The sequence below is a fragment of the Balaenoptera acutorostrata genome, unplaced genomic scaffold (assembly GCF_949987535.1).
Source record: "Balaenoptera acutorostrata unplaced genomic scaffold, mBalAcu1.1 scaffold_470, whole genome shotgun sequence".
NCBI classification, from domain to species: Eukaryota; Metazoa; Chordata; class Mammalia; order Artiodactyla; family Balaenopteridae; genus Balaenoptera; species Balaenoptera acutorostrata.
The window spans coordinates 33,287-55,812 of record NW_026646408.1 but is presented as its reverse complement, the minus strand read 5'-3'; the positions used below and the strand labels follow the sequence as shown (position 1 = coordinate 55,812).

General features: G+C 42.1%; 1 protein-coding gene across 1 annotated transcript; it reads left to right on the top strand.

Annotated features, from left to right (window-relative positions):
* Positions 1-483: 483 nt before the first annotated feature.
* On the top strand, positions 484-22,283 carry LOC130706887 (UDP-N-acetylglucosamine--peptide N-acetylglucosaminyltransferase 110 kDa subunit-like). Its single transcript, XM_057539573.1, has 2 exons — positions 484-544; positions 18,854-22,283. Exon 2 carries the CDS (start codon positions 18,863-18,865, stop codon positions 22,001-22,003), a length of 3,141 nt encoding a protein of 1,046 aa, XP_057395556.1. The 5' UTR covers positions 484-544; positions 18,854-18,862; the 3' UTR covers positions 22,004-22,283.
* Positions 22,284-22,526: the final 243 nt, after the last annotated feature.

Genomic DNA, 22,526 nt, shown 5'->3' with positions numbered 1-22,526 from the left:
CCAACGGCCCCAACCACCCGACCGGGCTCGGGGTGGCGGTTACGGCCGGGGCCTCGAGGAGCCGGGAGCCGCCGCCGCCGCCGCCCCGGGCCTCACGCTGACACGGGAAAGGGGCAGCCGCCGGCATCACGCAGACTCGCGGGGCTGCACGCGCAGGAGAGCCCGGCAGCTGCAGGGAGGGCCGGGATCCCTGCTTCTGGGGACCTGGTAGGGGGAAAGGGCCTCGAGGTGCCTGGCTGAACGCGGAGCCGAGCCACCGCCTCCTCTGCCCGCTCCTCACTCCATAAGGCACCTAACCCCGCAACCCGTACCCCGCCCCCTGCACCGCCTCCCGGCGCTCGGGGCGGGCAGATGACGCAACGAGAATTCCCATTGTCTCCGTCACTCTCCACCAGAACGCGAGTGATTGGTTTCCGGGTAGGAGTGAGAGGAGCATCTGCCAACGAAAGTGGGCGTCCTACTTTGGAGGCGGGATACGAAGGAGCGAAGGCGGAGAAAGGGGCTGTGCGTTCAAGGAGGGGCGTGAGAGTTGACAGGCTTTGAGGTGAGAGGGGGACCGTGATTGGGCTGCCCTGGGACAGTGGGTCCGTGTGTGTCCTGCGCGTACCCCGACACCCACAGACGCTCACGCCCAGGGAAGCAGGCTGTGAAGGCTCCACCCTCCAGGGCCGTTTGTACCACTTGAGACAGAGGATACGTCAGGCAAACTTGACTTTGCAAGTACACCTGTTCTGGTGGTGGGATGTTTGAGAAGAATCCATCCCTTCCCCACTAATTTTAGGAATCTGAGTTTCTGTGTTGAGTAGACTAATTAAAAGAATGTAAGGCCATCAGAAGCAATGTCTGGGGGTTGGATTGAACACTGGGTGGATACTTTTACAGTTATCCTATGGAGTGAAAAGAGATCATCAAATCTTCTGTTCCAAGACAATAACTCTGAATTGCAGGGGTCAACAAGGAATTGTACATCATTGCACCGTCAGTTAAATGGAGGCGTAATGGAGGGCACGCCCTGTTGTCTTTTCCCAGAAGCAGATGGCCTCTTGGGAGAAATAATACCAGACTTGATGTAACAATCCACTGGGGTAAATTTAGTTTTTATTCTGCAGTGGAACTGAAGAGAAACTAAGATTTTGGATGACTGTCAGGAACCGAAGTTTACCCCACAGTAAACCAAGGTTTGAAACATTAAGCAGGAACAGTTGATTGAAGGGTCCACATCAGATACCCTCCATTCGTTTCCATGAGAGAAAAAAGAAGTGGGAGATCAGATTGGTCTACTCTTGGTGTCTGCCCACACTGACAAGCTTCCTCTGGTTTCAGGCACTAAATGCAGGGGTCAGTTTCACTTAGAGGAGCCATCCCTCTCAGCTTCATTGTGCCCTCAGAACAGAAAGCATACTAGGTTCTGTAAAAAGTGGATGAAACCACTTTTTCTGTAAAATGCAAGAATTGCACCCATGAATACTAGTGACAGTTCCTCACTTTATCACATAGTAGAATAACAGCTAACATTTACTGAGCATTTCATGTGTCAGCCACTGTTGTAAGAATGTTTTATGTGTTAATTCCTTCAATCCTCCTATAATCCACAAGGTACGATACTACTATTATCCCCATTGTGTTCACATGTATTTGCTTTCCAGAATAACATATATTAAATATAAATGCAGTAAAAAGTTTACTCTTTTAAATTTAGTATAATTGACCTATTGTGTTATTTTTTCCATCTGAAATGAAAGATTTCCTCATTCATTAGGAAATTGCCTTCCTTCATGGGGAAAAAGAATGATAAATGGCTTCTTTCTGATGAGTTTTTCAGAATATCAAGAACAAAAATTGACGGATTAAAATATGTGAAGTGTTTAAAAATGCTGGTAAATTGCCAAGTTGTCGATTTGATTAGAGCATGGTTTCATAATAGAAATGTTATCTCTGGCCACTCCTAAATAAAAGTATGTAACGACCCCAACACTTTAGATTACAGTAATTCTAAATTTATACCAAGCCACAGTCCTAATGATCAATACCTGATTTGGATCTAAAACAACCTACCTAGCCATGTGTTAAAGTCTTTCTGTGTTTGTTCAAAACTGCCAACGCCAACTTAAATCAGACAACCAAAATAAATCTAAATGACGCACACAGAGAACTAGTATGATCTTAAAATACTATTTTCAGTTGCTCATAAGTCACCATGACCTATTTGGAGGTTCAATCACCTTCTCTTTACTAAATATATCTTGGTTGCCTCTTAAACCTTTGTTCTCATGAAATAAATACTGATCTTTATGTGTAAGGAATTCAGTCTCCAAACAAATCAAAGGTGGGCTAAAATCAACTAAACCCAGTATCGGCTTTCCAATGTCCATTTGTTGAGTTCTTAACAGTATTTTATTCTTAGTGAGTTTGGGAGTGGGCTCCAAGGGTATGAAAAGAAGCTTTAGGAAAACATACCCCTCAGTAAATTGGGACCCCCCTTAGAAGGAAGTGTGGATTGCTGGGCGAGAAGAGCATACCCGACTGTGCTAGCTATGGGATGGCTAGGTCCCGTGCAGATTATCTCTATTTGTTGAATACAAGTGTAACATAATCCCTGGAAATTCTATATATGTTAATGTTGGTAATGACCTCTTTACTATGTTGACCTACCTAGAAGAAGACAACACTGAAAGCGCAATTTGGTGGCATGGGAAATACCTTTGTTCTCAGTAACCCGTGTCTTGGCTGTTTGTGGAACAAGATTCCACCGTTAGCTAATCTGAAGTAGAACGATTACACTTACTTCTTGGTTCATGTATGGTAATGGACTATACTTTAGGTTGCATTAAAACTTGGAATCATTGGCTACCTCTGATTAATATGTAGCCCCATGTGAAGAGAGAATGAGATAACTAACGGGCCTACAGAGCTACCAAAACCTGCCTCTTCTAGTTTCATCCAGGTTTGCCAGGGGATGCATCCAAGCCCCAACCAAATCTAAGAGGCAGTCCAGGCTGTCAGTATCAGAAATGAGGTCACGGCTGAGAGAGAACACTAAACAGATCTGCACTGATGTTCATCTTCAGCTGATTAAACTCTCTTGTAGGTGGATTCTTTAGAGCAGCAACAAAAAGAGCCTTGCCTGAATTTTTGTCCCTGGCAGATGCTTACAGTAAAACTCCTTACTGCTTGTGACAGGCTACGTGCACCTTTGCACTAGGTGTTCCCTCTGCCTGAGCAGTTCCTACCCCAGTTACCCACATGGCTTGCTCCCTCATTTCCTCCAGTCTTCACTCAGATGTCATCACCTTCACAATGAAAGCTTTTCTGAAAACTCTTTTTTAAAATTGCAAGCACCCCCTAGATGTTCCCTACTCTCTTCCTTTTTTTTTTCCCCAGAGCACACATCACCACCTACCTATTGTATATTTTAATTATTTTTTGTTCTGTCCGTGTAGAATGTAAGAGCCATGAAGGCAAGACTTTTTATCTGTTTTATTACTGCTGACTCTCCACAATAGTGCTTGGTACCTGGTAGACAATATTTGCTCAATGTTGTTGAAAAGAGTAGCAAATTTTAACCAGTGCTTGTCCCATGAACTAAACTGTGCCTTTCATCAGAAAAAAAAAAAATGGATAATAAGAAGTATATCACTGTTGCAAAGACATAGCCACAGAGTAGAAAAATGTTCCATGTGGCTTTTTAAACTAAACAGATATTCGCACTGGGGCCAGCATTCAAAAGGGAAGCATATCTTGTATTATGATCCTTATACAGGCAAAGTGAAAAATACTAGTCCTAAGAGGGGTGGGATAAGGAGGGCGGGAGGGAGGGTGATGCGAGAGGGAGGAGATATGGGAACATATGTATCTGTATAACTGATTCACTTTGTTATAAAGCAGAAACTAACACCATTGTAAAGCAATTAGATTCCAATAAAGATGTTTAAAAAAAAAATACTAGTCCTAGTGGCTCTTGGAGGCTCATCAGATGTTGAAAATGGAAACTGAAATTGGTAATGGAGAAAAGGCAGTTGAAATTTGCAGGAAAAAAAAAATAACCAACTGAAACTGACAGAGAAGGACAGTTGAGGAGGATCCCTTACAGAGTGACATCTGCTGGTATGTAGTTAGTTCTCTCTCTCTGTTAGGAGCAATTCTCAAGAGGCCTGTGTAAGGAAACTGAAAAATATATATATTTAATTAAGTAGAAAGGAACATTTCATGTAAATAATAAATATTTTACTTTGTTTCTTTCCCCCCCAGCTTTATTGAGATGTAATCGACATAAAAGATTGTGTAAGTTGAAGGCGTGTAATGTAATGATTTGATATGGGTATTTAGTGCAAAATGATTAACACGATAAGGTTACTTAACACATCCATCACCTCACATAGTTATAAACCTTTTTTATGATGAGAACTTTTAAATTCTATTCTCTTAGTAGCTTTTAAATATACAATATACTGTCGTTAACTATAGTCACCATGCTGTACATTACGTCCCTGAACTTATTCATCTTATAACTTGAAGTTCGTACCATTGACCACCCTCACCCATTTCTCCCACTCCCCAGCCCCTGCTCCTATTCTCTGTTCATATGAGTTTGGATTTTTTTCGATTCTACATGTAAGTGAGATCATATAGTATTTGTCTTTCTCCATCTGACTTACTTCACGTATCATAATGCCCTCAAGGTTCATCCATGTCATCACAAATGGCAGGATTTCCTTCTTTTTATGGCTGAATAATATTCCATTGTGTATATATACCACAATTTTTTTCCATTCATCCATCAGTGGACACTTGGGTTATTTTCATATCTTGGCTGTTGTAAATAGTGCTGCAATGAACATGGGAATGCACATATCTCTTTGAGATATTGATTTCGTTTCCTTCAGATATATACCCAGAAGTGGGATTGCTGGATCATATGGTAGTTCTATTTTTAAGTTTTTGAGGAACCTCCATAATGTTCTACATAGTGGCTGCACGAGTTTACAATCCCGTCAACAGTGCACAAGGGTTCCCATGTCTCTATATCCTCACCAGTACTTATTATTGCTTAACTTGTTGATAATAGCCATTCTAACAAGTGTGAGGTGGTATCTCATTTCGGTTTTAATTTGTATTTCTCTGATGATTAGTGATGTTGAGCACCTTTTCATATACCTGTTGACCGTTTGAATATCTTCTTTGGAAAAAATGTCTACTCAGATCCTTTGCCCATTTTTAATGGGATTGTTTTGGTTTTTTGCTATTGCATGAGTTGCTTATATATTTTGGATATGAACCCCTTATCAAATATGTTGTTTGCAAATATTTCTCCCATTCTGTGGGTGGTCTTTTCGTTTTTGTTGATTGTTTCTTTTGCTGTGCAGAAGGCTTTTTAGTTTGATGTAGTTTCACTTGTTGATTTTTGCTTTTGTTGTGATGCTTTGGGTGTCAGAACCATAAAATCCTTGATAAGACTAATGTCAAGGAGCTTTTCCCTATGCTTTTTTTTTTTTTTTTAAAGATTTAACTTTATTTATTTTTGGCTGGGATGGGTCTTCGTTGCTGTGCACAGGCTTTCTCTAGCTGTGGCGAGCAGGGGCTATTCCTCATTGCGGTGCACGGGCTCCTCCTTGTGGTGGCTCCTCTTGTTGAGGAGCACAGGCTCTAGGCGTGTGGGCTTCAGTAGTTGCGGCGCGTGGGCTCAGTAGTTGTGGCACACAGGCTCTAGAGCACAGGCTCAGTAGTTGTGTTGCACGGGCTTAGTTGCTCCGCGGCACGTGGGATCTTCCCGGACCAGGAATTGAACCCGTGTCCCCTGCATGGACAGGCAGATTCTTATCCACTGCGCCGCCAGGGAAGTCCCTATGCTTTGTTTTTAAAAGAAGTTCAGAAGAGGCAAGAGAAAGAGGGGGTATCTTGTTTTTTAAGTGATAAATATCAAAAGAGTATGCATGCAATTATTCCTGCCTGGATAGAAAATAGTGATGAGGACCACCAATTGTTCAGCTTTCATCTCCACAGCAGTTCCTATCGCCAACTATGATGCCAGGGGCACATCCCCTAGGCTGATGCATAAGTAGAGTTTTATCATTTAACTAAAAGACTGTATTGAACAAAGCCAACACATTCCGAGGCTAAATCAAGATTTGGGGGCCAGAAACCTGCAAATATTCTCTCTTTGCTGTGACATTTCATTTGTTTTAGTTCCAAACATGGTGTCAACAGTACATGAGAGCAGTAGTGGTCCTATGAAGAGACTGTGCTTGATTATCATAATACTATTTTTTTTAAGTGAGAGTTTGGAGTGATTAAAATGTGTCGATTAATTTCCTCCTCTGTGACTGAATTTTACTTTTTACCATATAAGTGTGTTGAGTGACTGCTGTTAAGGTGCAATCAACTCATCAGCAGCGCTTGACTAGAGAAGTTATTAAAATTATTTTAAACTTTTTATAGCACAGTGTCCTACCAAGCATCCTATTGAGAAGGTTTCCAGTGTCCTACCAAGCATCCTATTGAAAAGGTTCATATTAATATATTTAATAGGCCTACATGAGCATTTAATAGCAATAATAGTAGCATCAGGCCTTAGTAATTCCTCATCAAGTCACTTATTAAATGCCTTCAAAGTGCGACGCTCTTGTATACTCTGTAAGAGATCCTTGTTTTCATACTTTGGTAAATTGTAGTCTCTCAGAGGTAAAAAGGTAATTTCTACAGATAAAGGTAGAAACCATGTCTAAACACAGGTCTTCCATAAGAGAGGTGCAAATAAAGCCAATGGAAGCAATGGGAGGGAAAGATCATTTTTGAGGAAAGGCTTCAGGAAAGAAGAGTATGAGGAAATCTTGTCACTAGGGATACACAGGCTGTGTTAGGAGATGATCGAGCAGTGTGCCTCGACTGATGGTAAATGGAAGATAAGTCTTGGTCTGTTGATGACATGTCATGGAGGTTGCCAGGCAAGGCTTGCCCTTTATCGAGTATGCAGGGAGGAGCTGTTGAAGATTCTTGAGCGGGTGGGGAGAACATGAATGGAGCTGGGCTTTTTGAATATTCATGCAAGAATAGTTTACAACCTGGATGGAGACTGTAAACTGGAAGATGATTTAGTAGACTTTGAGAATAGTCCATGGGAGTTTAGGTAATGAGAGTTAGGAGAATGATAGGGGACATGGAGGGGAGGAAAAGATGCAGGTGATACTCCTTCTTAGCTGATGGACCTTGAAAGTAGGACGTCAGACAACTCTGAAGCTTCAGGCTTGGATGCCTAAGAGGATAGTGGTGGCTTTAACAGGAATAGGGAGCCAAGAGAAGGAGCAGGTTTGGGAGAAGATAATGAGCTCATCTATAAATAAGAGAACCAGAGGATATTCAAGTGGAGACAGTTTTTTCCTTTGTTTTATTGAGATATAATTGACATATAGCACTGTATAAGTTGAAGGTGTACAGCGTAAAGACTTGACTTACCTATATTATGAAATGTTTACCGTAACTAGTTGAGTTAACATTCATCATCTGATTTTGATACAAGGGGAAAAAAGAGAAAAAAACTCGTTTGGAGTTTTTAAGAGCAGTTTTTAAATGATAGTTGAGAAGAGCATAGGTATGGTTTGGGGGGTTATCCATGTACATATGATAGTTGAAGCCATGGGCACAAATGAAGTTGGCGAGGGAGAAAAATATAGAAATAAAGAAAAAGAGGATCAAGGCGAAAATTTTGAGAAATTATACATTAGTGGAGGAGGAAAAGTAAGCACATAAACAATCCAAAGAAAACAAAACTAGGAAAGAAGGCAGAAGGGAAGAACTTCTTAATTAAAGAATTTGGTGTCTCAGAGGATGTTTGGTAGATGTCTGTGGGGTATCTGGGAGCTCACGTCCCCTTCTCTAAGATCTAATCCTCCGCCAACACACAGAGGGTTTGGGCCTGACAGCTATGTTTGTACAATTTGACCTTGTTCTTCTGACCATGGTTGGTTTGACCTGAGTTCGATAACTGACCAAAGCTGCACCAATCAGGTTTTCTCCCCTGGGAATTTGGAATTAAGAAATACAATGTTATTCTATTAAGGGCATGAACTGGGTGATCACAGAAACCTGTGTATGGGGTGGCCATCTTCTGTCACAGAAACAGAAAAGTGGAGGAAACCTGCCTTCTGAAAGAAACGAATGACAATCAAAATGAGAACAGATGACCTGAGAGCGAGAGAGAGAGAAACTTACAGAAAATCAAAATGAGAACAGATGACCTGAGAGTGAGAGAGAGAGCGAAACTGAGAGTATGCTCATTTTCCCATGACGACTATTTTCTGTCTTATCCCTTTTCTTCAATCTTCTAAAACCATCCCCACACCTGCCTACCCTGATGCGACTCCAGTATATTCCTACCATCAAATCTACAAATCTTTTGGCATTTGGACCCATCTCTCCTTTCTTTCTTCCTCTCCTGTCAAAAGCCATTCCTCTACTTATGATTTAAATTCCTTCCCCTCTTCTTAGGGGTTTCATTTCTTCAGTTATTCCCTTCCTCTTGTTCATCATCAAATTCTTGATTATCCTCAATATGTATAAACATGCTCCATCCTAACATTTAGAAAAAAACAAAGATTCTTATGCTATCCCTTTCCATCTGTAATACTAATTCTCTGATCCCTTCACAGCAAACCTTCTTGAGAGAGATGTCTACAGGTTAACTCTGATTTCCTATTCAATCTACTCGAATCTGACTTCCACCCCCACCACGCCAATGAAAACTGCTAATCCATGTTGTCAACAGCCTACATATTGCTGGACCCAGTGGATGTTCCTTGAACCTCATCCTACTCCAACTTTTAGCAGTTCTCAACACAGTTGGTCAGGCTCAACTTCTTGAAAACCAAATCTCTTCTATTGGCTGGTCTGTCTCCTAAATCTCTAACCACTGCTGTTCAGTGACCTTCAGGGGTTTTTCCTCCTCTACTGCCCTCTAAAAACTGGGCTCTATTCTCTGCTTTCTTGTCTGTGAACTCACCTTCTTGGTAATCTCAGTCATTCCCATAGCTTTAAATACTAAAAATGGTAACAAATTCGCAAATTAATCTCTTTAGCCTAGACATTTCCTCCAAAATCTGTATTCAGATATTCATTTGTCTGTATGACATGTCAAGTCTCCGTGAATATCTGAAATTAATGTATCTGAAATAGAACTAAACTCTCAATTTCTATCAACCTGCTTTCCTCCCCTCACTATTAAAAAGAAATTCTATCTTTACTTTTTCCCACTTCAGTAAATGTTATCACCATTCACCCAGTTATTGTAAACAAGACAACCAAGGCAATATTCTTGATTTTTCCCTCTCCTTCCCTCCCCAACTCTAACCTATCAGCTGGTCCTCTTATTTGCTCCTCGTGAATAGATGTGTAGTCCATCCACTTCTCTTCATCTCCTCTGCTACTACATTAAACCAAACTGCCATCATCTCTTACCTGAGCTATTGCTGTAGCTGCCAACTGGTCTTCTACCTTCTACTCTTGCCTCCTTTCATCTATTTTCTGCTCATCAGTCAGGGTAAACCTGGAAATACATCGGACCCTGTTGTTTCCTGCTTAAATCAGTTCAATGTTTTCCAATTAGTTTGCCATGAGATCCAAATTCCTTTAAATACTTAAAAGGCCTGGCCTGCTCTGGCTTCTGCCTCCTTCTCCAACCTTGCCTCCCTCTATTCTCCCCCTCACCCTTTATGTTCCAGCCACAGTGGCCTCCTTTCACTTCCCCCGAAACAGCACTGCAGGGTCTGCACACAGGTGTATCCTCAGCCTAAAGCACTCCTTCCGCAGCCCCAATCCTCAGTTGCCCTGAGTGGCTCCCTCCCATTCTTCAGATCTCAGTTTAAATGCCTTGTCTTCAGAGTATCCTTTCTGAGTCCTTCCCTATCACTAATAACCTATAATAATGTATCATTAGGTCAGTTTGTTTCATCTGTAGTGCTCATTATACGTTGTTAATACACAATTGTTTTCCTGTTTATATAAGCCTTCCCCACTAGATTATAAAGTCTCTCAAGGCAGGGACCTTGTCTCTTCTGTTGACTACTTGGTCACTGAACACCTAGGAGTGCCTGGAATATAGCAGGTGCCCGAGAATTATTTGTTAAAACTTTATTGGTTACTGATAGCTTCCTAGTTCCTGATGCTAATCCCTGTGCAGCCCTATTATACTTTCTGTGAGAGAGTTTCTTTGGTCTTATATTACCCTCCCCCTTGCTGTTTCAATCATTTGAATAGGTTTCTGTTCTTATAGTTAAATGATCACTAATTGATAAAGTCTTTAAAAGGATGTGGTGATCAGCAATGTCAAAAGCTGTTAGATGGGGAAGAAGGTTAAGGGCTAAGCAAAGTCATTGGATCTCATCACTGGAAATCTTCACACCAATAGTGTCCATAAAATGTGGCTCTGTGGAAGCCAGGGTACAGTTGGGTTGATGAGAATGGTGAGAAGATGAACGCAAGTAATGTAGAATTCTGTTTTTGAGAAATTTGACAGTAAACATAAGACATGAAGTAAAATGGGATCTTCGGGTTCATCAGACTCCAAGGAAGTATATGTTGCTTTAGTTTAAAAAGCAGAGGGAAGAAACGTCTACTGATATGCCAATAGAAGCCAAAAGAGAAAAAAATGAAGTTGGAATGAGGAGGACTAATAGATTTAGTTTCCATGAGGCAGTAGAGGATTTGATCAAGAGCACAAGTTTGACAAAACGGGACAATGTTTCCCCCTCCATTTACAGGAAGAAGGGACGTTAAGAGAGTGAAGGTAAAGAAAAAATTTATGTAGAGCAAAGGAAGTTGAGCATGGCCATTTGAGGAGGTAGCAATGTCATCTACAACTGGTTGTCAAGGGGAATCTCTGGAAAGACTTTTCCAGACCACACCTCCATCCCTATACTCCATGACCTCCCCACCCAAGATGGTAGATGCCCTCCACTGCAACTGCCGCAGAGACTCACTGCTGCTGAGGGCCACAGTGGTTGGTGGGAATGTGCCTTTCTTAGGTGGGGTGGAACAGAAAAAAAGCCTGCGATCACTGAGGAGAGGGGTAGTCAGAAGGGAATATTGGGGTTTGAAGGGCTCTGACATCATGAGGAATACGACAAGGACATAGAATTGTTTTCCAAACATATATCTCATCAGGCATTCTTGGGGCCCTTCTAAAAATACAGATTTCAGCCTCATTCCCTAGAGAGTCTAATTCAGCAGGTCTGGGAGCAGGAGGGGCAGGATTGTACAATTTTTAACAAGTTCCCCAGGTGATGTTTATGATTTGGCCAATTTGGGAAACAGTGGATTAAAAATGATTAAAAGTTCACTAAGTTTAATTGCAGGCCCCACATATTTTCTCAGTGTTTAGCCAAATACAAAGATTTGTGGATAACTGACATCAATTCGTGGAAATTACCCAAAGAAAACAGTTTTCAGTGGATTGGTATCTAATTCTATGGTTCCAAATAATCTGCAGCGATATTTAAAATGTAAGACTAGTTTATGGATATTTCTTTATAGAGAATTTCATTGAGGAAAAGGTAAATGGAATGGACCAGCTAACAGTTATTATTCATAATAACAAACTCAGATGTTTTAAAGCCTGTTCTGCTTCTAGTTTGCTTACCTCCTAAATTAATAAGCTAAACATAATAAAACTCTAAGAATGTAACTTGATCTTACCCATTCCTAACATTCTTAAAGGAGGTCTTTAGCCCAATAGCACTAGAGCTTCTGAGAGCAGATTCAGATCCATTTAAAATATTTTTTCCATTCCTTCCCAGGAAGAGTTATTTGTATTGATATACAACAGTTGGGCCCCAGACCACTTACTGGGACCACAGGGCCTCACTAATTTGTACCAGTTTTCCTCTATTCTAGTTGGTCCTGACCATCAGGTATAAATGAGTGCTAAATCAATATTAGCTGATACTTCCCCAGCTGTGGGAAGTATGGAAACCCTATCACATGAGCAAACACAGCCCTTCTTGGCTACATTTAAAATAAGGTGGTTATTATTACACTGTATGGGGAAAAGGCTTTTTTTTTTTTTTAAAGAAATCTCATGCCACCTTAATTTGCATTAACTTGATAGACTGATATCAATAGTCAGAATCAATTTTCAATTGTTATAGTTTCCCTACCACCGTTCACACTTCCTTCATTCTTTCAGGGAGGCTTCTTCTGCCTTCCTATTTCTTCCCACCTCCAGCCATGCCATATACCCCACACCATTTTTCCTTTCTAGTACTACTTACTCATCGGGTTGAGTAGAGAAGCCAAAGGTGACTTAGTTTACATACCTGCTTTAATTGCTCACCTTGGGTGGAGCAGTGTCTTAAATAAACTTCACTTTTGCCACAGCACCATTACTCAGTAAGGTATTTATACAAGTGTCACTTAATCCCATGAAAATAAACAAGGCACTTAAACTTGTTATTGAAAAAGAAGCTTTAGGCTTTAGCTGCCCACTCTCCTTACTCAAGGGCCAATCTCACCTCACTTATTCTTAGAAAACTTTTCAGCAGTTTTCCTTAAAGAAAATCAGGCAGAGCAAAGTACTGTGAGTCAGGTTTAAGCTACCCTTACCTTTGAAAGAAAGGGTTCCTTTGTTAATTATCAATAACAAGGAATCTTGTCATTTCTCCCAATATTTCCAAGTCATAGCTACTCATAGCGGAGCTATGCATTCAATGCATTCCTAAATATTGAAAGCATATATGTTCAGTATTTAACCAGAGATGAAAACAGAAACAAATATTTAACATTCCAAAGAAATGGTGCAACTCTACATGATTTTTTATTTTCTATATCCTGAACTGTATAGAAATTTCATAGTATTTTTAAAGCACTTTCATAAATATGACCTTTTTGCTTGTGATCATTTTGTGAGGTAGTTATACTATTTCCATTTTTCAGATGGGAAAATTGAGGCTTGAAGCCTTGGCCAGGGTCACAGCACATGAGAGATTCAGAGCTGGGAATCAGCTCTCCTGACTCCAGGACCAGTGTTTTTCCCTCTATAAAAATTGCCTTTATAGCAGGACAGTCAGGGATATGTTCACTCAGTAATAGAGAAGTATGGATCTTTTCCACCCCTAGTCATTGAAGGACCTATGAGCTGATAGTGTATGTGAGAGAGGACACTTCCTGCCTGAAAGATTGATGACTTACATTCAGAGCAACCTGATGTTGCACTCTGATAGGAGAAGGACCTGTCTAAAACGTCCTAATTGCTTAAAACATCCAGAGTTCCCAATAGGAAGACAGGGTGTGGTAATTATATATCTTGCTTTTGGCTTATCTTCTCCATATCCTCACCCTCACAGATGTCTTTCAAACATTGGTAATTACAGCTTTCAGAGCCAAAGCCTACAAACTCATAATCCACACAGATGACATACTAAAATCTACTCAAATATGTAAGGCTGAAGAAAGTTTCAGTGCTACTGGACTCACATTAAAAAAAAAAAAAACTAAAAAAAAAAAAAAACTGCTTACAAAAGAGGTAGCCTTTATTTCTATGTCACTACTGCCTAGATGTGTAATGGTTTCTTGTTGATCTGTGAGGGTGCATATTAACTCATTTACCTCTAAATGTAATCAGTAACTTAAGAATAAAGTACACATGCAGATGACAAGACCATATGATTAAAAGCAAATAGTCTGACATTGGAAAACGGATCCAAATTAATGTAACTAACTTGAAACAATGAAGGAACTGCTTCTAAGCAAGAGGAAGAATCAGTATCAAGAAATAAATGCAGGGCTTCCCTGGTGGCGCAGTGGTTGAGGGTCTGCCTGCTAATGCAGGGGACACGGGTTCGAGCCCTGGTCTGGGAAGATCCCACATGCCGCGGAGCAACTAGGCCCGTGAGCCACAACTACTGAGCCTGCGCGTCTGGAGCCTGTGCTCCACAACAAGAGAGGCCGCGATAGTGAGAGGCCCGCGCACCGCGATGAAGAGTGGCCCCCGCTCGCCACAACTAGAGAAAGCCCTCACACAGAAACGAAGACCCAACATAGCCAAAAATAAATAAGAGCCTACTTAATAAATAATAATAAATAAATTTAAAAAAAAAAAAAAAAAAAAAAGAAATAAATGCAACACAGGAAAGCAGTTGTCCTTGTCATGCTGGCCTATAAATGGAACCTGAGTTAATAACATCATAATCTCTAAAGAATTCAGCAAGTTCTTGCTATAGTGGCAATGAGATAATATATAAAGTATGGTGGAATTTCCCACCATCTGTATCACTGGCGAGCCCAATGGTAATTGGAATGGTTCAATGTCCCGCAGTTTTTAAGGGAAATCGTTTTAGGAGGAGTCACATTTCTAGATGAAGACACATTAACCCAATGATTTCAAAGAATATGGCTTGGGTCTGGTATCACATTTCAAGACCAAGAATTAGCACCTCAGTTACTTACTAAGTGAAAGATACTCCAATGATAATTGATAAGAAAACGGCTCAGAAATATGAGTGGGATTTTAAACAACTAAACTTGTTTGTCTCCCACTCTGATTGAATCCAGAAGTATTTATTTAGGGGAGCAAAAAATCCAGATGACTTGGAAGCAAATGTTTCTGTTCGTTGAAGAATAAGGATGTCTTCTGCCAAATGCAGCCATTTCCAAACGCAATGAAGGACTATGGCTCATATATCAATCCTGCCCCTTCCTAGCTCGGCCCTCATTCTCTGACCATCTTCTCCGAATTCCCTTGCAGGATTCCCTTCAGGACCATTGCTAATTCATGCCTTCTGGAATCCACCTTCCTCATAGCTATTGAGGCTTTTCCCACCTTTTCAGAAAAAAGTTTGCCCTGGGTGATATACATAAATCTTTGCCCAGCCTCAACCAGCTTGCTTTCTAGCTAACAGGTTTATCTGTGGCCCCAGGGGGCAGGATAGTGTGAGAGAGGGGGCTCAAAAGACCATTACCTTTCAGTACACAGCTAGGTAAACTAATTCCACCAAAGATCACAGGTTTCTATATTTCCTTGAATATGCTTTTTTTTTTAAAACGTCATCAAAATTTCACGTTTTAAATATTTTTTTTAAAGGAATTCCTTTTATTTTTTAATTATTTATTTATTTATTTTTGGCTGTGTTGGGTCTTCGTTTCTGTGCAAGGGCTTTCTCTAGTTGCGGCAAGCGGGGGCCACTCTTCATGGTGGTGCACGGGCCTCTCACTATCGCGGCCTCTCTTGTTGCGGAGCACAAGCTCCAGACGTGCAGGCTCAGTAGTTGTGGCTCACGGGCCTAGTTGCTCCGCGGCATGTGGGATCTTCCCAGACCAGGGCTTGAACCCGTGTCCCCTGCAATGGCGGGCAGATTCTCAACCACTGTGCCACTAGGGAAGCCCAGGATTTGTACTGTATTGCTAACAAAGAGACTGCATTTCTCCTCTGATGAATGTGCACAAGAAAGCATGCTGCCCCCAGTGATCGTTGGGTACCGTCTCATGATCCTGAGGGAAGCCATCCTATCCTTCTGGTTACGTGATACAGTGGGTTTCCTTATTGTTTAGGCCAGTTTTATTTGGAGTTTCAATTTTTACAGTGAAAAGTTGTCATAACTCTTTCTGTTCTAGGGGGTTTTTTTTGTTTGTTTTCTTTTTGTCAATTCCTGTTGGGTATTATTTGTATTGTTGATGTGGCAAGAACTCTACTGAGATATAGTCTTCTTGTCTTTATATTATGAATATATCTCTAAGTTTATCACTTATCATTTACTCCTTACTCTTGTTTAATATAGAGAAGATTATAATTTAAGTCTATTAAATCCATCAGTGTGTTTCTGCATGATGTATTCCATTGCTTTTACTTTTATTCATTCATTCATTAGAGTGTGTGTGTGTGTGTGTGTGTGTGTGTGTGTGTGTGTGTACTACAAGGTGCCAAGTACTACGAGAGGCAATAAGACTATTTATTGTGAGACAAGAAAGACACAGCCCCTGCCCTCGTGGAGTTCATATCCTGGTGGGGGATTGAGAATATGTTAGACGTTCACTGAAAAGCCACACAAGTGTGTGTAAGCTACTAAAGGATAGAGGCTACAGAGGGAAGGACCCAGTCTAGGAGCGCTTTCATAGGAGGGTTAGGTCTAGTTAGGGAAGTCAGGGGAAGCTTTCCTGGGGAAGTGGTGACTGAGCTAAGAATGATAAAGAGGACTTAGGTAGTGGGCTAAGAGCATTACAGGCAGTGGAAAGAGCAGGTCCAAATGTCCTGCTCAGGGGCAAGCACAGGAAACAGGAAGGACTGAAAGAATGTAGAACATGGTCCACATCCTCAGAGGGGCCTGGCGTAAGTGAAGGCGGAAGGTTGAAGGGTGGGAAGTGGGGGATGCTGACCACGCAGGGCCAGTAAGTCCATGTTAAGGAGTTGTGTCTCCTTCCTAAGATCTATGGGAAATCACTGAAGGTGTCATCTTTGACAACCACATTACTTTTACCTCCAAACATCCAATCTCATAACAAGTCCTAACAACTTTGCTTTCTAAATATCTCTTCAATCTATCCACTTCAATCCATCCACTTCTGTTCATCATTACCAACACTTCCTCAGCCCATTCTATCATCATTTGTGTCTGGACTAGGGGAATAGCGTCCTCAATGATCTATTTGCACCTACTGTTGCCCCACTCCAATCCATTCCTGCACAGTTATGGGAAGACAGGCCTGACCTTGATACCATTTGATGACACAGAAAACACTGAAAGAGGACCAGTTTGTTTTTCATTAGTCTTGTTCTTGAGAGGTTGTGGAGTGGGCAGTTCATGAGTTTAATCTTGGACCTGCTGAGTTTTAAATATCCCTGGGATGTCCTAGAGAAGAAGCCAAGCCGGAGGTGTCTGTTAGGTAGATATCTTCTGCCTCCCCATCTAGAGCCACTCTCCACCCATCTCTACGCTGATCCCTGCCCGGAGACATTGACGTGTGTGGGATGTCAAGATTCCATGTATCCCCAGCACCTGCTCCCGTGTGCTCTGCCTTCTAGTTGCGTTCAGCCCATAGGAGGTACATGAAGGAAGAAGCGTGAAGGCTGAGTATTTACTCGATACGATATACATCCTGCATCATCTCTTCCTCTTCCCCACCTCCTCCTCTTTCCACCCTGCCTCCTTGAAGCCCTCTTCCTCTGCCTCCTGCTCCTCCTGCTCTTCTTCCTCCCACCTCTTCCTCTTTTTTTCTCTCTCGAATCCAGTAATCATTTCCACCTCGTCCTTTTTTTAAAAATTAATTAAGTAATTTTTGGCTGGGTTGGATCTTTGCTGCGCCCGGGCTTTCTCTAGTCGTGGTAAGTGGGGGCTACTCTTCGTTGCAGTGAGTGGGCTTCTCATTTCGGTGGCTTCTCTTGTTGCAGAGCACGGGTTCTAGGTGCCCGGTCTTCAGAAGTTGCGGCACGCGGGCTTCAGTAGTTGCGGCACGTGGGCTCAGTAGTTGTGGCTCGCGGGCTCTAGAGTGCAGGCTGAGTAGTTGTGGCGCACAGGCTCAGTTGCTCCGTGGCATGTGGGATCTTTCCGGACCAGGGCTTGAACCCCTGCACTGGCAGGTGGATTCTTAACCACTGAGCCACCAGGGAAGTCCCTAACCTCCTCCTTTAAGCCTAGGCAGTAAAAGCTCCCTGAGATGCTGGACTACTGTCCTCTGTTGTTTTCCCCAAACCCTTTGCAAATGATCTCTTGACTACAGTCTCCTTAATTACGGTACATTTGAGTGTGCCACCTTTCTCTTTCAGGGATTCTGACTTATACTGATAGGTAAGAAATGCCTGGGGGAGAGTTACATTTGAGTCACCTGAGTAGAGGTGGTAATTGGAGCCGTGGGTAAATGTGAATATCTTGGGAGACAGTGTAGAGAAGGAATGGGCCCTGAGGAACTCAAACATGTAATGGCTTTCAAAGGACGATAATCTTGCAAAGGAATTGGAGAAGTAGCAACCAAAGTGAGGTGAAAAATCAGGGCAGTGTGTGTCATAGAAGTCAAAGGAAGCAAAGGGAAGAAAAAGAGTGTTGGTAGTCAAGATTATCAGTTGGTCCTGCAAAGTCATTGGATTTAGTGACTTATACCATCGTGAATCTGTTACATATTTTCTGTGCTCCCTCTGAATAATGATTTAAATTTTTTTACATTAACTTCTCTATAATTGATTTTAGGTAAATACAGTCAGATTTGTTTTAGAACGTATTTTAAGGTAAAAAATTAACTACCCTTCCTTAACCATTATTCCAACATTATTTATTTTATACTTTCTCTATTACCATTATTTCCTCCAACATTCACTGTTTCCAAAAATATGAAGAGATGTTTGAGCACTTTCTGCTAGATGTATAAGAGCTTTCTATTTGACTGTATCATAGTGGTTCAACGGTTGTCTCTTTAGCATTCATTTTAAAATGTATCCATTAGAACAAGTCTAACCTCTTAATTTTAATTTTCAGAATTCTATTATCAATAGCCCCATTTATTCTTCCAGATAAACTTTATATTTTTTTAACATCTTTATTGGAGTATAATTGCTTTACTATGGTGTGTTAGTTTCTGCTTTATAACAAAGTGAATCAGTTATACATATACATATGTCCCCACATCTCTTCCCTCTTGCATCTCCAGATAAACTTTAGAACCATTTTATCAATTAAAAAAGACTTCATTGTGAATTTTTTCAAGACCGTGAGACATAGATGGCCAACCAGAGTTCCTAAGGTTCAGTGTATGTAACTGTTGCCGCCGCTTAAGCCTGCCAAAGCAGTGGTACGGCTGCTGCCCTTGTATTTGCTACCTCTAGAAACATTCTTGCCAGTAGTGGCAGCAGCGGGACTCAATTACCCTCTTTTCACACTCCCTCCAGAAGCTCCAGATGGCGTCTTCCGTGGGCAACGTGGCCGACAGCACAGACCCAACGAAATGTATGCTTTCCTTCCAAGGGTTAGCAGAGTTGACACAGCGAGCCTATCAGGCGGGAGATTTTGAGGCAGCTGAGAGACACTGCATGCAGCTCTGGAGACAAGAGCCAGACAATACTGGTGTACTTTTATTACTTTCATCTATACACTTCCGGTGTCGAAGGCTGGACGGATCTGCCCACTTTAGTAGTCTGGCAATTAAAAAGAACCCTCTTCTGGCAGAAGCCTATTCGAATTTGGGGAATGTGTACAAGGAAAGCGGGCAGTTGCAGGAAGCAATCGAGCATTACCGGCATGCGTTGCGTCTCAAACCAGATTTCATCGATGGTTATATTAACCTGGCAGCCGCTTTGGTAGCAGCAGGCGACATGGAAGGGGCAGTACAAGCTTACGCCTCTGCTCTTCAGTACAATCCTGATCTGTACTGTGTTTGCAGTGACCTGGGGAACCTGCTCAAAGCCCTGGGTCGCGTGGAAGAAGCCAAGGCATGTTATTTGAAAGCAATTGAGACGCAACCGAACTTTGCAGTAGCTTGGAGTAATCTTGGCTGTGTTTTCAATGCACAAGGGGAGATTTGGCTTGCAATTCATCACTTTGAAAAGGCTGTCACCCATGACCCCAATTTTCTGGATGCTTATATCAATTTAGGAAATGTCTTCAAAGAGGCACGGATTTTTGAACGAGCTGTGGCAGCTTACCTTCGTGCCCTAAGCTTGAGTCCAAATCATGCAGTGGTACATGGCAGCCTGGCTTGTGTATACTATGAGCAAGGCCTGATAGATCTGGCAATAGACACCTACAGGCGAGCTATTGAATTGCAACCACACTTCCCGGACGCTTACTGCAACCTAGCCAACGCTCTCAAAGAGAAGGGCAGTGTTGCCGAAGCAGAAGATTGTTATAATACAGCTCTCTGGCTGTGTCCCACCCATGCAGACTCTCTGAATAACCTAGCCAATACCAAGCGAGAACAGGGAAACATTGAAGAGGCAGTTCGCTTGTATTGTAAAGCATTAGAAGTCTTCCCAGAGTTTGCTGCTGCCCATTCAAATTTAGCAAGTGTATTGCAGCAGCAGGGAAAAGTGCAGGAAGCTCTGATGCATTATAAGGAGGCTATTCGAATCAGTCCTACCTTTGCTGAGGCCTACTGTAATATGGGAAACACTCTAACGGGGATGCAGGATGTTCAGGGAGCCTTGCAGTGTTATATTCGTGCCATTCAGATTGACCCTGCATTTGCGGAAGCCCACAGCAATCTGGCTTCCATTCACCAGGATTCAGGGAATATTCCAGAAGCAATTGCTTCTTACCGCACTGCTCTGAAGCTTCAACCTGATTTTCCTGACGCGTATTGTAATCTGGCTCATTGCCTGCAGACTGTCTGTGACTGGACAGACTATGATGAGCGCATGAAGAGGCTGGTCAGCGTTGTGGCTGACCAGTTAGAGAAGAACAGGTTGCCTTCCGTGCAGCCTCATCACAGCATGTTATATCCTCTTCCTCACGGCGTCAGGAAGGCTATTGCCGAGAGGCATGGGCACCTCTGCCTGGATAACATCAGTGTCCTTCACAAACCACCGTATGAACATCCAAAGGACTTGAAGCTCAGTGATGGTCGACTGCGTGTAGGATACGTGAGTTCTGACTTTGGGAACCATCCTACTTCTCATCTTATGCAGTCTATTCCAGGCATGCACAATCGTGATAAATTTGAGGTATTCTGTTATGCCCTGAGCCCAGATGATGGCACAAACTTCCGAGCGAAGGTGATGGCAGAAGCCGATCATTTCGTTGATCTTTCTCAGATTCCATGCGATGGAAAAGCAGCTGATCGCATCCATCAAGATGGTATACACATCCTTGTAAATATGAATGGTTATACCAGGGGTGCTCGAAATGAACTCTTTGCTCTCAGGCCAGCTCCTCTTCAGGCAATGTGGCTGGGGTACCCTGGGACTAGTGGCGCACTTTTCATGGATTATATCATCACTGATCAGGAAACTTCACCTGCTGAAGTTGCTGAGCAGTATTCTGAGAAACTGGCTTATATGCCCCATACTTTCTTTATTGGTGATCATGCTAATATGTTCCCTCACCTGAAGGAAAAAGCAGTCATCGATTTTAAGTCCAATGGGCACATTTATGACAATCGAATTGTGCTGAATGGCATCGACCTCAAAGCATTTCTTGATAGTTTACCAGATGTGAAAATTGTCAAGATGAAATGTCCTGATGGAGGAAACAACACAGACAGCAGTAATATAGCTCTCAATATGCCTGTCATTCCTATGAATACGATTGCAGAAGCAGTTATTGAAATGATTAACAGAGGACAAATTCAGATAACAATTAATGGATTCAGTATTAGCAATGGACTGGCAACTACCCAGATCAACAATAAGGCTGCCACTGGAGAGGAGGTTCCCCGTACCATTATTGTAACCACACGTTCTCAGTACGGGTTACCGGAAGATGCCATTGTGTACTGTAACTTTAATCAGTTATATAAAATTGACCCATCTACTTTGCAGATGTGGGCAAATATTCTGAAGCGTGTTCCCAATAGCGTACTGTGGCTGTTGCGTTTCCCAGCAGTAGGAGAACCTAATATTCAACAGTACGTGCAAAATATGGGCCTTCCCCAGAACCGTATCATTTTTTCACCAGTTGCTCCTAAAGAGGAACATGTTCGGAGAGGCCAGCTGGCTGATGTCTGCTTGGACACTCCACTCTGTAATGGACACACCACAGGGATGGATGTCCTTTGGTCGGGGACACCCATGGTGACTATGCCAGGAGAGACTCTTGCTTCCCGAGTTGCAGCTTCCCAGCTCACTTGTTTAGGCTGTCTTGAGCTTATTGCTAAAAATAGACAAGAGTATGAAGACATAGCTGTGAAACTGGGAACTGATCTAGAATACCTGAAGAGAATTCGTGGCAAAGTCTGGAAGCAGAGAATATCTAGCCCTCTGTTCAACACCAAACAATACACAATGGAACTAGAGCAGCTCTATCTACAGATGTGGGAGCATTATGCAGCTGGCAACAAACCTGATCACATGATGAAGCCTGTTGTAGTCACTGAGTCGGCCTAAATTATGACTGTGTGCACAGGAGAATTACCCCTGTACCTGAGCCTCAACCTTCTGGGGGAAAGGGAACTAGATACGTTACTTTGTACTTATCTTTGTAGCAATATCATGTTGCAGATGGGTGACAGACAGTGATAACAAATAGCACAGCCAGACTTGCTTCCTGCATGATCATGACAGGGAGAGACACAAGAGATGGGAGACTGCTGTTCCACAAGGAGTCTCCATAGAATTTTGCAGCAGCCAGGTGTTGCCTAAGTCTGGAAAGTCTGATCTCCCTTGGTCTTCCATGGGATGGGTGGTTAGTGTGGAGGGGAGATAGAGATTGCCCAGTCTTCTGAATTAAGTTTTTCTTTATATTTGGGGTATTGGAGCAATTAAAAATGTTTGGTTTCAGGTTTTTTTTTTTTTTTTTTTTTTTTGGTTTCAGGTATTTTTATTCATGTGAAGTGTATATGATTCTCTTGAGATAAGGTTTTAAGCTAAAATATTCCTTGTTTTAGTTTCTGAACTCTACAGATAAATG

Coding starts and splice junctions, on each gene's coding strand:
- LOC130706887 (XM_057539573.1), top strand. CDS start 18,863: ATGGCGTCTTCCGTGGGCAACGTGGCCGACAGCACAGACCCAACGAAA.